Source organism: Agrilus planipennis, unplaced genomic scaffold, assembly GCF_000699045.2.
Source record: "Agrilus planipennis isolate EAB-ADULT unplaced genomic scaffold, Apla_2.0 scaffold63, whole genome shotgun sequence".
Lineage (NCBI taxonomy): Eukaryota > Metazoa > Arthropoda > Insecta > Coleoptera > Buprestidae > Agrilus > Agrilus planipennis.
In genome coordinates, this window is record NW_020439363.1 from 919,815 (window position 1) to 937,516 (window position 17,702).

At 36.1% G+C, this 17,702-nt stretch overlaps 1 protein-coding gene across 1 annotated transcript; it reads right to left on the reverse strand.

The window, feature by feature from the left end:
* Positions 1–14,663: 14,663 nt before the first annotated feature.
* LOC112905761 lies at positions 14,664–16,966 on the reverse strand. The gene is made up of 2 exons (XM_025978806.1): positions 16,894–16,966; positions 14,664–16,619 (listed from the first exon to the last, which is right to left on the reverse strand). The coding sequence occupies exon 2, from the start codon at positions 16,616–16,618 to the stop codon at positions 14,687–14,689; it is 1,932 nt and encodes a 643-aa protein (XP_025834591.1). The 5' UTR covers position 16,619; positions 16,894–16,966; the 3' UTR covers positions 14,664–14,686.
* Positions 16,967–17,702: the final 736 nt, after the last annotated feature.

Consider the following 17,702-nt stretch of genomic DNA (forward strand, 5'->3'; position numbering starts at 1 on the left):
TGGAATAACGAAGAAAGTATTCTTTGACCATTCTGTAAATTTAAAAATGATTTATTATAAAAGCCGTGTTTAATGAAACTTTTGAATATTATTATTATAATATTTAGCCAGTAGTGAATCTAAGGGGAAAATGGGTGAAATTTCCTTCCAAAGAGTTCTGTTACTTATGCATTAGTTCAGTAGGTATTGTGACGAATGTTGTATTAGAAAAATCGAATTTGCTCCTGCATATAAAAAAGATAATAAGATTTAGCAAATGTTAGAATATAAACTAAATCTTTATCGTATTTGTGTGAAAGTATGATGTAGTATATTATATATGAACGGAAATATTCGATTCTAAATGCGGTGGAATGATAGTGGCATTCTGACAGTTATCGTGGGGAATATAGAGACTTGTCATCCATTATTTCGACACATGGAGGGCTAGGGAGGAATTTTTTGGGTGGCGGGTAAAAATAAACAGTCCATAAAGTGGAGGATACAGTTGGCTTCATGTTGAAAATTGCCGAAGTAGCAGCGAAATATCTTTAATACCGAGATTCATCCATTATGCATGAGCGAGATATATGTAGGAGAGAGAGGCTCTAATAACAACGGCGAGTTTCCATCATGTCCGTCCCGTCCAACCGTTACGTTTGGTGGTCAAGTCAGGGCAGCAATACAGCACAAGGTATAATTTTTGGCCGTTCGTCGCTACTGGGGTGGAAAAAGAAAAATATGCTCCTATCTCATATCTTTTGTTTTTTTTTCTGTGTAGCTATTAAGAACGGTTGAACTTCTTTCTCCCCTGGTGTTAAGGCTTCAGAATTAGAACTAAGTATTGTAACAATGCTGAACATTATTATTAAAATTAAGTAAGGATTTCTGATACTTCGCTATTAGTTTCGTTATAGATTTTTAATCAAACAATCTTTGTTTTTTAAACCAAGCGGTGTGACCTAGAGGTTTAGATCATTCTTAGCATTCAGCGGTTCAATTCCTGGTCTGTCAGCCCTTGCCCATGTTTTTCTATGGTTTCCTTGAATTACTTAGGCAAATGCTGGGGTAGTAATATTCCACAAATAATCTCTCACTCTTCATTTTCCCATTCTCACGATTCCTAAAAGGTAGTTGAAGAGGGCCTTTCGTCGTACTCTCCGACGTAGTTTAAAGTTTTGATTCTGTCTTCCTCATGACCAAACACTGGTAGGTACTGCACGTGAAATCTCCGTTAGTTGTGTTCTACATGACCTGCCTTTTTGTTGACTCGCGAACCACTGGATTGGGCGCAATATTTTTTCAGTTGTTATATGTAGTACTCTATCTTAGAATAATGTTTAAGATTTTGAGTTGTGTTGACTCGGTCTTTGGTTAACTGTAAACGTTTGACAATATTTAGCAGACGGTATCTTCAGTGCGTTTTGTTTCAAGGCCTACAGCTGAAGGCGTTTGCAGTTATAAGCAAAGGACACGACACCACAGACCAAAAATACCCTTTAGCAGGACGATGAGAAAATAGTTTTTCTTTTATCTCAAGAAACGTTTTACAAACTGCATAGTTGGGGTTTTCATTTATTTAAAGAGTAATTGCAAGAAATCGAGAGAAGTCAGAGTCAGAGGACTCAATTCAGAGTTAACTGAAATAAGAATGCAATCCATATGGGCGAAGTTACGGCAATTTTTTATTCAATCTATTTCTGATTATTTTATTTTATTTTAAGTAGTGTCCTGACCGGCATATATTTATCAAAATTTTAGACGTTACATGTACATTGCATGATTTTAAAAATGATGCAACCCAAATTTCTAGGTATAGGTAATATTTATATGTATAAGTTTAGTTAGAAGATATTTTTCAGATGCCTCATATAAGTAGATATATGTACTTATCTAGGCAGACTGAGGCAGGAAGCGGTTTTTAACAAGAATAATAAGAGTAAAATCGTTAGCTAACTGGTAGGTAGTAGGTAGGCAGTGTGGGGTAAGTAAGAATGGTTTGGTCGCATTCATTCCTGGGAAACATGAAGTATGCATGAGGCCAGTAAAACAATGAAGCGCTCTAACGGTGGGGTGGGGTTTTTCAAACAGAAAACAAGAATAAGAGAGGATTTCAATCAAACGAGACGAACTCATGACTTTATGCAGAAGGTGGGTAAGGCCTTAGAACAATCCTCCGCAGTTCCTTCATTCGACGTTATTGAGTTCGAGAGCCCGCGCTACAATTTTCATCTGCGCTCGACGTCGAGACGCGTCGTTGTTTGCACGCCATGGATAACAAAAAATAAAAAGGGTAGGAAAGGAAATGAACGAATGAAAGAACGAAAAACGAACAAGGATTAAATAAAGGACGAACACGCGATCTTTTTAACTTATTTACACAGTGTGATGACGCCGCTTCTCAAAAATCGACCACTCATCATGTTGTAATACGTAATCTTAGTGGGATGATAGAGTTATTGGCGAACTACAAAAAAAAATAACACGTTCGATAATATGGTGGTGTGGAAATTTGCCTTAATAAAATTACTGCTATCCAGATGATATCATTTACCTACTAACGTTTATGTCACCTACAGTTTTTTCTTTCTTTTGTGTTTTTAATAAATGTTGAGGTGTAATTGTGTAATTTACACAATACTACATGTTATCAGCGATGAACAAATATACTTATTTTAATTAATTTTTATTGTAATAAGAAGTCCAAACTTTACGAGTAGTAGTAAATTGTTTGTTTATCTTAGATGTTTGATAACCACCACTGTTTACATTCTCTATTGATCTAATCGCAGAGTTTTAGTCAGTTCGCTATTTGTGCATATCTACGTTGCCAATTTACATGTAGGACTGGCTTTGGATTGCAAATTATTGTGTCTGAAATTTTTTTTTTTGCCTTTAATCATATCTGTACTCATCAATTTCAACTGCTCCAAATAAATTCTTATAAATAGTTATTAACTAGCATATACTTGCTTTCTGATTTCGCAAGTTAATTCTCTATAGGATACTCCTTTGCGAACTCATCAGATTGTTTTGTAATACTTACTTTCTCTCTTTAGATATTTTTGGAATAACGAAGAAAGTATTCTTTGACCATTCTGTAAATTTAAAAATGATTTATTATAAAAGCCGTGTTTAATGAAACTTTTGAATATTATTATTATAATATTTAGCCAGTAGTGAATCTAAGGGGAAAATGGGTGAAATTTCCTTCCAAAGAGTTCTGTTACTTATGCATTAGTTCAGTAGGTATTGTGACGAATGTTGTATTAGAAAAATCGAATTTGCTCCTGAATATAAAAAAGATAATAAGATTTAGCAAATGTTAGAATATAAACTAAATCTTTGCCGTATTTGTGTGAAAGTATGATGTAGTATATTATATATGAACGGAAATATTCGATTCTAAATGCGGTGGAATGATAGTGGCATTCTGACAGTTATCGTGGGGAATATAGAGACTTGTCATCCATTATTTCGACACATGGAGGGCTAGGGAGGAATTTTTTGGGTGGCGGGTAAAAATAAACAGTCCATAAAGTGGAGGATACAGTTGGCTTCATGTTGAAAATTGCCGAAGTAGCAGCGAAATATCTTTAATACCGAGATTCATCCATTATGCATGAGCGAGATATATGTAGGAGAGAGAGGCTCTAATAACAACGGCGAGTTTCCATCATGTCCGTCCCGTCCAACCGTTACGTTTGGTGGTCAAGTCAGGGCAGCAATACAGCACAAGGTATAATTTTTGGCCGTTCGTCGCTACTGGGGTGGAAAAAGAAAAATATGCTCCTATCTCAGATCGACAGCGGTTGCTGCTTCCCAGAAAACAGGCTTTCCAATTCCATTTGGTCACTACTTACGATTTACAGTTTTCTGATGTATTCTGAAATATGTGTCTATTATATATTAACCAATACAATTTCTCTTTATATTTAATAGAAACCTTTTAGAGGTATTTCACGCTGTCTTTTCTTATGTCCGGACTCATTTTCGGGATACAGTAGGTATGTAGAATTATAGTACATCATCATAATTAATCTTAAAAGACGAGCTCATAATTTGAAGATATAGACGAATTTCACCGAATTGTAAAGGTTTTTCACATGAAAAGCATGGAAAGATATTCATTTATTGAGATAATTGGATTCAGATCTAAAGACGTCCAGCATTAGAGATGAAAGAACCTCTGAAAGAGCTCGTCAATCATGCTCTAGTGAAATTTTAGCGAACTGTCGACTGTCTTTTGGATACATACATATGTTTCACGTGTTTGGAGGTACAGATTTTGAAAATTAGTCAGATAACATTTACCTCACAGACAAATACTTCTTGACCAAAGAAAATACTTCGATCATTATTTTAAATTACTTTTCTAGGTACATATGATTTGACTGAACAAATGCCAATTGTCTAACAAAGCCCTAGGCGCAAATGATGGAAATTATTTCGTCGTTTTGTTTGATTCTGGCCAATTTCTGTTGAGGCTGAACTCTTTTCTTTCTTCATAGTTCATAGGATATTTGCACTTGGGTAGTCTCCAGGCAGAGACGGATTAAATGTCGAGAGCGCCCTAGGCTAGCACCACGTAGACGCCCCTCGGGCGATCATATATTTTGGAAAATAATTTTTGGAAGCAGGTATTTTCTTATTTTTTTTTCTTCCGCGCGCACCCCTTTCTACCTTGAGTCCTAGGTATGAGCTAGTTTGCCTTATGGATAATCTGCCACTGTCTCCAGGCAACACAGATTACTCTTAATTTGTAAACTAGCTGGATATCGGATAATATAAACTGTCCAAATGACTCAATTGATAGTTACGCTTAGAATTATAAGGTTATTAGTCCACTTAAGATATTGATAACTATTTTATCCTTCTTATGTACCTATGCACATTCTCTGCCCGTGTAATTCCGTTGATTGAAATTAAAGACTTAAACAAGTACCATATAAATCCATAAAACGCTGAACGATCCTTTCAAATTTACAAGCTTTGGTAATAATATGTCTTTGTTTGGGTTTTACGAACTCTCGCATAATTCAGTAGTTTAGTTTAAGTGGCTCTCAAGCGTCCGAAAAATCGCTTTATATTGAATTGGAGAGGGCCAATATTCTTGACCATCTCCGGTCATTTTTGCATGAATAGACGGCAGTAAAATTTTACGGACCGCTCGCTTTTACGACCCTTATTGTCGCACTTTTTTTAAACGGCACTCAGAAGACCAATATTTATCAGAATTATGCAAAAATACATACACGTGTGTACGTATAAGAAAACGCTGCCAATAGGCACTTACGTTACTTAAAATACGGCGTTTCGTTACTTTATTTACAAGAAGAAGAGTAATTTAACTGAAATCGTTTGTTTATACTTGAAAATACATTGATTACGGCAGATAGGAAAAAGATCTACAGGGTCTGAAATAAGTAGCAAGCTTAGGAGTGGTGAGTAAAGCAGGGTAGTTAAGGAACAAAAAACCAGACGAAGTTGCAATCCGGCCCTGGGCGTGAATTGACGACAATAACTAAGCAACTACAGCACTGAAAAATGTAAACAGTGACGATTGTGGATCAACTAATAATAATATAAATACCATTTATCGGCAAAAACCTTATCCTCTCATTAGAAAAAATTAATTATTTCTGTCCGCGCAGAAACGTCCGGCATTTGCCTTACTTCATTTGCAGCGATCATGCACGGTCGTGGAAATTATTAGCGTTCTGCGCTGGCGTTTGATACACGATTTGGCTCAGGATTATGGGCCGGTTATGGTGCAGAATCTGTACTTCCAATTCATCTTCAACTAGGATAATATTTGTCTAGAAATTCACGCATTGGCCAATGCAATAATATTGTTCTGCAGTGACCTATTCGCAATGTCGAATTTCTTCGTTTGATCCTACCAGAGCCTGACTGACCGACTTCTTTTTATGAAGGCGACTGGACCCTGCGCTATCCTCTGCTTTATATCCCTAATACTCCTTCCGATCTGACTTCCTAGATACCTAAAATCAGCCACTTCTTCCAAATTTTCATCTCCTATCTTTATATTCGCTCTTTCCCTACTTTTTCTTCCCTTGCATGCCAGTTATTTTGTTTTAGGTACTTAATTTTTTTACATCAAAATGTAATTTAATAATATTGGTCACGTTCCATAATTAAATTAAAACTGGTTTATTGTACAAATTCTGCATTCGTTTAATTGTAAATTGAATGTGGATGGATTAAATTGTGGTTATATCTATATTTAAATGGTAATTTTCCCATTATTTGTGTTACATCATACACTTCAGCGGAGCATTACTAAACTTCCTATAGCCTTAGGTAATGCGTTTGTACCAACAAAGTCTCGTTGCTGTATGGGAAAAGCCCGCTGCGATATTTCTGCTCGATTTCTATAAAAAGGCAAACATTTTAGCTTGCTCATGTGTAATCCCCATTTCCCACAACCGAATGCCTTCATTTTGGGGCGATGGTACTTTAGTTAACTGGCAACTTGGCCATCTACACATGTATTAGGTACGTGTAACCATTTGTAACGTTTTTTTGAATTTGAAGTGAATAAAAACGATTCAAAATTCTACCTCGTTCCATTATCTAGAATTACAGTGTAAACTCTTTATAACGTCACTCGATTTAACGACAAATTCCTTACAACGTCGAAATTGCTTGACTTTTGTTGGTTTACATTGTTTTCTATACAATATTACACTCTATATAGCGTCACGCTCACTCCATTTAACGACAACAATGCGGCATTATAAATCATTGAGCAGTACTTTCTAAGTTGCCGAAATAGATAAGAACTGCAGCTGTGTACGTTGTTAAAGAAGACTTTCCTGTCCCTCCACCAAACATCAAAGAAGCACTTGATGCAGCGAAACTATTAAAAAAATACTTTTTATATAATCAAATTGATCCAGCAGTATCTCAAGATATGAGTAAGATACGTAACAAAATANGTTACTTATTTATTATTTATTAGGCAGAAATTTGATCCAAAATCTAAAAACTTAATTTTCTTGAAAGTTGGTATTTCTTGGCACCGTTTTCTGCAGACGCACATTCAATTCTTCAAACGACAAAACTGAAGCTTTGAGATCCACGTAGTTCTAATTTAAATTTAAATTTAAAAATCTTAATATTCTTAAGTTTCATTTTACTCTCTTTTTCTTGTCTCTCCCCCATTAGATCCATACAATTATCGTTAGTTGGGAGACAAACAGTATGCAGATGTTGCAAAAGGGCAGACGAAATAAATATCAAGTCTTACTACGTACCTACTACAAATTCTTATGTAAATGTTTTCCGGGATTGCAACAAATTTTCCGGCTAAAAGAAAAACTTATCTGTTGTTACGTAGTCCGAGGTCCTTATTTCAGGCATGCGTTAATTCTGTCGGCAGTTAAAGTCTAACGGATTGTATTGGTTACTTCCTATTTCCGCTTAATGGAAATTGGGGGCAGAAGTCGGGCTGGCAATAAATAAAAAGACCGTTTTTCCCAAGCCAGAAGGCGTACATTTTTATTGCCTGAAAACTGCCCGTTTAAATTAAATGCGAAGATACTGGCACAACTCCTGTAAGTAAACCCTGAATTATTGGCTTGGGAGTTACAACGACGGATAATCTGGGCTTCCGTGCAATCTTCTACCTCAGCAGCGAATAATAATAAAACCGCGACTGTTTTTTGTATTTATTTTTTTAATAGCTGGACAATATCGACATCCTCAAAGGAAAGACGAAGGACCGTCAGAAAAGATACATCTTATAGTGTGTATGGTGTACATTTCACTAAATTAGTCAACAAATGTAACTGAGAGTCCTTTAAGGATATATTTCAGTTGATTAGGTAATTGTTTCCATTAAAAATAATAAAAATAGTTTTAGGGTTTTGATTTCTTTTTGATTTGTACTTATCTCAATAATTTCAAATTTTAGGATTTTATTAGAACTGTTATGGTAAGATGAACGTAGGAGCAGTGCTGGTGGTTGTTGCTTTAGGAAATTATTGTAGCATGTAGTTGATGGTCAGACAACTACTGCAGCATCTGGTGTAGGCTCCATTTTACTCTAACATTAGAGATAAACCAAGAATGAGGTCTTGTGGCAGACTAATTCATTCGATTAGGTATTTACAGATTATTTATAGTAGGTATATTGTTTACAATGGATCATATGGAAATTCTACAACCAACATTTTACGCATTTGATTACATACGTATTTTAAATTTGAAATATTATTTAAAGCGAGTCTTCCCACAGGACCCCCTTCCTAGTTCTGAAGGTTGCTAATCATGTTGTATAAACATGTTTGGGAAAACGAACCCGACGATCGGTTCGAGTAGTTGTATGTGCTATCTCGTCATTTTTGCATCTGCGGGGGTCGTTTGAAGATGCTGCTCATTTTACATTAGGTATATATACTGGTTTGAATCGTTGGATGGATACGGTTTTACTCTTGTTGGGAAGTTGCACGGTGAATGAGTGTTTGTTCCTTTGGAAGGTTTTAAAAGGGTTGTCATAGGTGAATTGTAAAGGTTTTTTCGGATCATCTCGACAAATGTTTTGAGATCTTTGTAGAGAAATGTTTTTTTCTGAGTTGAAAATATTGGAAAAGTTGTAAGTACGATGTGAGGATAGTGTGAGGCTGTCGGGTAGATGGTGTTACAAATTCGCCCGATAGACAGGGTATTTGCAGATGCTTCTCGCTTTGAGGAATCAGCAGTCTTCACATAGGTGCCATTCGGACCTCAATCGTCGCCGTTAGTGATCTTGGCTGGTTTGCCAATGCCATATCTGACATAGTGGGATCCTTGAGGGTGCCTTGTCCTCGAATGTGGTATGGTAGAAACAGATCATTCGATCTACTGCTGCTGCTAGATCGCCGCCTGGGAGGAAAACTGCATGAAGTAGAACGGGATCTTGGAATCAAAATTTCCTGTCATGTTGGTTAAAGTTTGGAGTGTCTTCAATACGGAATTGGTCGTAGCATCAGATGCGGCTATGGTTTGCGTCTGGCTGCATCCATGATGCTATCAGCCACTTCGATGGTTCACCATGGCTGTAATGGTTGATTGAACATTAAGAGGGAGACCACTTGACCAAATAGTTCGTAGTAAATTGCTAGGTGTTGTGGATCCGTCTAGGTTCGAGCAGTTGTTTTGCGTGCTCTTCTTGGGAAACACCAAGCCGACGAATGAGTTTTGCCTTGTTGATGGCATAGGGTGCAGTCGCTGGAGGGTCTACGATGATGTGACGTATTTCCGCCGCGTGGTGAGGATCCAAGTTGCCTAGCACATTCCAAAACTTCGTGGTTTCCGAATCGATTGCAGAGGCATCAAAAGTGATGTCAACATTACGTCTGGCCAGGATGATTTTTGTTTTGTTTTGTATGTGCTGAGCTTGGAATTGTAGGGTTGCGCTGCTCCGCAGGTTGATGAGGGCTAACGGGTGACTAGGGTTTTGTTGATGGGAATAGTTAGAGCCCACATCGGACACTGAGGGTAATTCTATAAATGTGACTACTTATCAGTAACGTGTGGTTTTTAATAAATGACGATCTGCATACGCTCATTACAGAAATTACGAAGAATGTCATCATCATTCTTATACTGCTATTATTTTAGACATCACTTAACTTATTTTCATGATCCAAACTTGTAAACAATGGAAGAAAGAGTCAAGTTTTTACGTGACCAAATATTAAGTGTAAAATATAAAAGCTATTCGACAAGATAGCGATTTGGGGGACTATTGAAGTCACCGTTGTTGCACAATAGAATATAGGCAATATTCAGACCAAATTTTTAAATATATGGAAGTTCAGAAAAGTGAATTTATTGGATGATATTGGTTTGATTACGACTACTCATCACAAAAAAGTATATTTAAGTTTGACCGCTGAACCATTATATTGTAGGTAAACCTTCAATAATCAAACATCATAAGGTCGTCAGTCCTAAGACTGGTAGAACACGTACCTCCACTCCTTTCTATCCTGAGCTAATCTTCGCATTTCCCTAAAACTAAATCTCAAAAGTCTCCACTCCAGAAGTCTCCAGCTTCGGTCCAACGGACTTCACTAATACCTACTATATCTAATTCTAATCTATCCATCTCTTCTTTTAAATTTTCTAATATCCCTACTTGCCTCATTGTCCTAACATTCCACGCTCCGACTCGTGAAATATTAGACCTATCCATATTGCACTTATTGATGACATCCCCCCAGGTAGTCCCCGCCCGGACATCCGAATGGGGGACTAGTTTACAATAATCAAACGCATTATAATAAAACTTCTTGTACCTAATGTAAATTTTATTTGAGTTTGATGGCTGATACGTCCTACAGTCTTTGTAATAAAACGGCTATAGCACACTTTCCATTTTGTTTCATGTTATTAAACAATAAAAATTTCGTTTATAATTGTTGATTGCGTTCTGATAAATTATACATTGAAAACGAAAGAAAAAGAAAGAGAATTCTTGATTAAAAAGTATTTGTACTGTTTAGTTTGTTAATAATGGTTCCATTTTTCTGTCTCACTCCTTCCTCCATCATTTACAAGCTTAGACGCTTTATATTTGGAGAAATGTCCCCTTTATCACGAGATGCTCTTTATCTAAGCTTAAGTTGTTATTTTCGTCGTTCGTGCGACTCATGTCAAACTAACAGACTGAATTGAAGGATATTAAGTTTGGATAGCTTCCGTCTGATGTTGAACATCAAAGAAGGCTGCGTTAACGTCACGTATTGGCATGGGGTGGCAATGATAATTTAAAATATCCTCCTTTACATATTATTGAGATGGAAATTGTCCAAGTTGAAGCGATTGCGAAATTTAAATGACACCTACTTATTTACTTACTTTATATAAAAAGTTTGATTACATGTTAGCCATAATAAAGTCCATGGCACTTTAGAAGTGTATTTTATAATGGTATTATCTAATGTAGTGTTTAAAAGTAAAATATATTGAATAAATACGCTAATTGAGGACAGAAAAGGCGCTAATAAACAGATTTAAAACAAAGAATAGTGCAAGGTCGTGTCGCTTTTAACAAAACGGAAATATTTTTATGCTAGTGATTGGCTAATTTCGAATGAAAATGATTATTAAATGATTATTGTACGGCTCTGTATGGGTGTGAAGCGTGGATGATGGACGTCGCGGAAAAGAAAAGGTTAGACGCATGTGGTAGAATACTTTGGGTAGAAAAGGTTAGAAATGAAGAGGTACCTCCTGGAAAAGGTACGAAAACTGCTGTGGAAATCAAAGAGAAATAGAAAAGAGGTTGGTAAGGCATCTTTTCAGGTATAAAGGATTAAAGGAGTAAGTAGTTAGAGACATATTAGAAGTAGAAGCATCAGAATGAGAAAGAAGAAAGTAGAAAAGCTTAGAAATCAAGAGCTACTGGAAAAGGTACGAAAACTGCTGTGAAAATTAATGAGAAACAGACAAGAGGTTGGTAAGGTATCTTTTCAGGTATAACGGATTAAAGGACTAAGTAGTTGGAGGCATATTATAAGTAGAAGCATTAGGATGAGTTAAGAAGAACAGAGGTTAGACTTAGATTAAATTAATAGTGACAAATAGTTAGGGATATAGGTTGCTCTAGTTTTCAAGAAATGCAAAAATAGGCTAAAGATAGGAAGAAGTGGAGGGTGCATGTCCAACTATTCTTTGGGATTAAAATTAGAGATTCACGGGCTAGTGATATTGCTGGGTACCGAATAATTGGGTATATACCCGGCAAAACCTCTAGGATTAATAGTTCATGTCTTCGTTCTGGCGGACTTTGTATTAAATACCATTCTCACCAAAATGTTGTTTAAACACTAAACTTATGAAATTTTAATTCTTGGTTGATGGATTTTTAACGAGAAGGTTGAGTTGAAACCGTTGAAACGAGCCTATAACTAGGTAACGATTATAAATACTAAAAGTCTGCAGGATGACAAAGTCCTAGATTCTAATAAGTTATCCTTAATCAAAACCTAATAATCCTACTTACCAACAAGCGATAGAAATTCTAATAATTCGGTCAGATTGTCATATTGCATAATACAAACTGGAACAAACGACCTATCCTAATACAATTTTAATTACCAATTTTCATTTTGTTATACTTATTAAATTATTATTGTTGGTGTTTGTTTTTTATTTCTTGTCTGGTAGAATTACCCGACGTCATTATCCAGTACCGGCCCGGATTTTAAAGAAGAATTAGTGAATTACATATTAAGTTACTGAAGGAAGGAGCCGAGAACTCTTGTCCTCCAGGGCATAATTCGATATATACTTTTAACAATAATAGAGTAGGTGGAAGCTCAAGAAGTTTGATACAACTTTCTAGGATTACATTCAATTTTGGAAGCATATGCATGAAAAACTTGTGGAAACTTAAAAGCGTTATATCTGTTTCGACACACTGGTAGGTATCTTCATCAGACGTAGAGTCTTACAAAACTGTAGGTATAGTATACGTTAAAGTTATAAATCTAAAGTAAGCATCAACACAAACTGGGGAGTTAACTGAAGAATTTATTATTTTTATTACGTGTTTATCAATAACTATTAAAATTTTGCTAATCGATTTCTAATTGCTCATATATTTGTTTGTGACCTATATATATATATGTATGCATGTAATAGAAAAACAACTTTGAAGTTCAGTTATTCCGAAAACATGGTTTCAAAATGAAAAGTGGAAAAGTGGAAAACTGAAGTTTTCGAACGACTCCTCACATTTTTACTTTATTATTATAATATATTAAAGGAAAGTATACCACAAAAAATTTTTTTGGCGTATCTAAAATAATATTTTCGTATCTTTCATTTACCTACATACCTGGTTCTAACACTAAAGATTTCTAATATTCTGTAATAGACAGTCAGTGTATTCTTCTATGTTTGATTTCGAAAGAATTTTTTAACGATCTAAAAGTTTTTTATGAGAAAATTTGAAGGATTTGGGTACTATCTTTGAATAGAGCTTTTAAAAAGGATATAATATGAGATTTAGATTAACTGCAAGGGTAAAATAATAATAAGTTAGTAAATATGTATGGAGGAGCTTTAATCCAAAGGAGCTCGTTATTTGTTTTGTTGGTCCTAGTACGGGCAAAACGTCGGGTTCGTGGTGTGTAGATGGTGTGAGCTTGAGGAGAAAATGAATTCCGTCGAATAGAAAAATTCAATCTAACGTAGCAGCGCGACAGACTGGGAGAAAATCGCGCAAGTGAATAGAAAGAAGGAATGATAGCAATAACAAGAAGAGGAAGAAGAAGAAGAATAACAACAAGAAGAGGTTTTCGAGGCGGCGAAATAAGAAAACGCGAAGGATCTGGAGGCTCCGCCCGGAGTTTCGAGTCTGCGATCGGGACGGCCAATGGCTTCAGCTCCGGGTCCCAGAAAGGATCGGTCACCAGAATGATGACCAATCAAAAACAACACCATCGATGACGCAAATGCAAAACTTTTTGTTATAAATAATGCATGTTAATAAATAAAGTAGCCCCCGTCGAAGGAACAACTAATGCCCAACGAAAAGCTTGAAACGAACGATGGTTTCGACGCTGCCTCATACTAACGATCCATTTTGATGAGAAAAGCCGCTGAAATGTACTTTTGGGATCTCAAAGTAATTTCGAAAGCTTACGACCATAAAAAAGAAATACCATTCCATTTTGTTGCCATACCTACCTAATAATAATAATAATTTTTCAAACAACTTCACCAACTGATCATCAACAAGTGACATAATCAGTTCAAACACCATCCTGATGATTTTTGAATACGCACATACCTGAACATTCTGTATAAACTTCAGAAATCTATTTTCTAGAAAATCCTCATGAAATATTCACGTATTGTAGATATATTCTTTCTTTAATTGTTTTAGTTTCGCTGAAATGTCATACATTTGTTACACCTACTTTTTCCAATTTACGGAGGGATACAGGAATTTCGATACTTTCTCTCGATGGGGTTAAAGTAGGGGAGGCCGGGGTTCGACGTTCCGATTTTGGAGTCGGGGGCAATATGAATGTAACAGAAAGGTTTAAAATTAACGACTCCTATATAAAAATGGTGCATAATTTATCCTAGTTCAAATTATATACTTAAGTTCTTTGTAATAAGCATATATTTTTGCTCAGGATATTTTTTCTGTAAAAAGTCGACAAGGAACAACTCGCCCCACAAAGGGGCTGGTTGTTTCTCAGCTGAGGTAAGTTGTTCCGCTTATCAACTCCAGTCCCTAATAATGTAGTATTAGTTGGAAAGGTATTATATAAAATAAATAAGGTATATGTAATTGAATATTTATGAGAGTTTTATTTAGAAAAGTACAAAATCTAAATGTTTTTTGCACATTTTCAACAAAATTTAAAAATGTAATGAACAAAACTACAAACATAAAATAATAACAAGCATTAACTACCAGTTAATAGTGTAGTACAACCTAATTAATAGACTTAAGAGTAATAAACATTTTTAATATTACCTAATCAACTTTGACAAACGTTTGTTTGTCAAAAAAACAAAATTATTTCTTTTAATTAAAACAAAAATAACAAATTTTAACATTTCGAGTTATAGTTTCTTAATTCAGTCGTATAGCATTCATTTTACTGAGATCAATAATCTAAACCTACTCTGTGACAACAGATTCATTTCAGTCTTTAGAAGAACTTAAAAAAAATTAATCAGAGTCGTCGTCAGAATTACAATTTTGACAAACATAAGAATGAACATCTTCAGATTTCAGGCATTTTGAATGAGCCCAATTCTTACACATGACGCATTCAATCCATTGCTCACCTGGTCGTGAGTTGGAATATAAATTGTAACATATTATACAATACCATTCCATGGTCTCTTCTTCACTATCATTTCCATGATTATCGTCTTGCAGGACTTTCCTTTTCACATTTTCTTTACCATTTGCGGATTTACTTGCCACTTTCTTTCGCTTGTTTGTACCAGTTACTTTATTCTTTTTGACTCTTTTTTCAACTTTCGTCTTTATTTTAGTGTTGCTCTTTACTTTTCTTGCTTTTTCTTCAGCCAAAGCATTCTTTTCAGGCGTATCTGTCAGTATTGCTGATTTTCTTATTCGTCGCTTAGTTGTTACACACGATCTTGGTGGTGCTTTTGGTAAAGGTTTAATAGCTTCAGGTGAAAATGTGCTAAATGTGGCTTGAATGACAACATTATTTGACAAATTAGCAATGTGCGAGGGTCCTGGTTGAGGTTCGTTGGTTGCTGATTCTATAATTGCTGGATGTGGCTCGTTACCTGGGATGGTTTCCATATCATGATGCACCTGAGGTTCATTAACGTCTGCTAATTCTTGAAACTGTGGTTCCAGATTTCCCAATTCCAATGAAATATTAGCAGTGTCGGGCATTGGTCGATCAGTTACGAACGACGGGGCAAAATCTTCATCCGTAAATATATCAGGATTGTATGGACTTATGCCTGCCTTTTTAAATGCGTTCATAATGTTATTTGGTGTAGCTGCTAAAGGCCATGCATGTTTGACAATTCCAGGTATCTCATAAATAGACATTGTCTTGCCTGGGTTATTACGTAGCCAGTTTTCTTGCGCTTTGGCACAATACGTTTTAAACGGTCCATTAACGCCAACATCTAGTGGTTGCAAATTATGGGTACAATGTGGCGGGAAAGACAACATTATAACCGAATTGGCCTTTGCCTTTTCAACCACATCAATGTCAACATGTGATTGATGGTTATCAAGCAATAACAATACGGGGTCTTCGGGAGTGGGCTTTGTATGTTTTATAAAATGGTCCATAAATATGAGGAATTCTTTAGCTGTCATCCATCCCGAGCTATTTCCAGCTCCAATACTCTCCGTGGGACCATCTCGAATAAATAAGTCCTTATATTTAAGGCGCGGAAAAATAAACATAGGTGGTACAGTATTTCCCACTGCATTTGCTGCAAGTTCAACGGTAACTAAAGTTCCTCGCTCCGCTGACACTATGGCACCCACTTGTTTAACGCCTTTTGCAGCGACTATTTTCTTTGGCTTTAATACAGTGGTTACTCCCGTTTCGTCCAAGTTCCAAATTCTAGACGGTAGCAAGTTATATTTCAATATGACGTCTCCGAGCTTGCTAAAGAATTCACGAACATTGTGCCGGTTAAAAGAGGATGCGCGTCCTGCACTTGTGGCTTCCGGAGCTCTTATGGACAAAGACGGATTTCTTTTCAGAAAACTAGTGAACCAATCAGCTCCAGCTTCTTTATTTCTATGCCAAGAGACTGGAATATTAGGCATGTCAAATTTGACAGCGCAACTATATGCCAACTTCCTTACTTCTTCTGGCAAAAGACCAAAGTAAATTGATGAACATTTTAATAAATAATCCGCCAATGTCTTCTCCTGGTCTTGGTTGAACACCTGTCTAGAATAGTAACCCACAGTGGGTGTTACACCAGCTTTCAACTTTTTGACGAAGCGAAACAATGTCATATGACATATCTCTAATTCCCGAGCTACCGTCTTAAGTTTACGACCGTCTTTAATAACAGCATCAGCAGCCCGCTGCAAAAGCTCAATTGAAACTTTGCCCCGTTCGGTTTTTCGTTTATAGTTTCTCATCCTAAAACAAAGTTTTAATTTTATTATTTACGTGTTCATTACGGGGCAGGTTGTTCCGCGGAACAACTAGCCCCCCGCCAGAGGAACTTGGAACCCCAAATTCTATTTTCTAAAGTAACATCCAATTATAATAGAATAGGTTTTCAAAAGCCAAAAATGATATTAAAAAGATAATCACTATAGTTTGCTCGACAGATAATAGCAAGTCACACATAAATAGCTAGAAAATTGATTGAAATAGATCAAAAAGTATGATGACGAAAAAATTTACTTACGTGATGTTTGAGTGTCACTAATCGACTACCACGCTAACACGCGGACAGAGCGTCACTAAAATGGCTGACGAAATGGCGCGATGATATGTCGTTTCGCGACGCACTTCACATCTATTGCTATCTCTTTTCTTCGCGGAGCTATTTCAATCGGAACAACCTGCCCCCGGCACTTTGAACCCCGGCCTCCCCTACATCTTTTATGATGATGTACGTGTAAAACGCATGTGAGAAGATAATTGTAATTTTGTAAAGATATTCTAAATATTGATCGGCCGTAAAATCTGCTTTTGAAAGGGTTATCTACCTAGAAAATTTATACAGACGTGCTCGGTATACGCTCCGATATTTTCCGTTGCATTCCACTTATGAAAGACGAATAGACGTAAGAATACAGTGATGGTTAATGAAGGTACCTGTTGTCGCAGAATCATCTCATTTTTTGCAATAAGAAAAGTAATTACAGTGTAAACTCTTTATAACGTCACTCGATTTAATGACAAACTCCTTAAAACGTCGAAATTGCTTGACTTTGGTTAGTTTACATTGTTTTCTATACAATATTACATTCTATATAGCGTCACGCTCACCCTATTTAACGAAACAATGCGGCATTAGAAATCATTGAGCAGTACTTTCTAAGTTGCCGAAATAGATAAGAACTGCAGCTGTGTACGTTGTTGAAGAAGACGATCCTGTCCCTCCACCAAGCATCAAACAAGCACTTGATGCAGCGAAACTATTAAAAAAATACTTTTTATATAATCAAATTGATCCAGCAGTATCTCAAGATATGAGTAAGATACGTAACA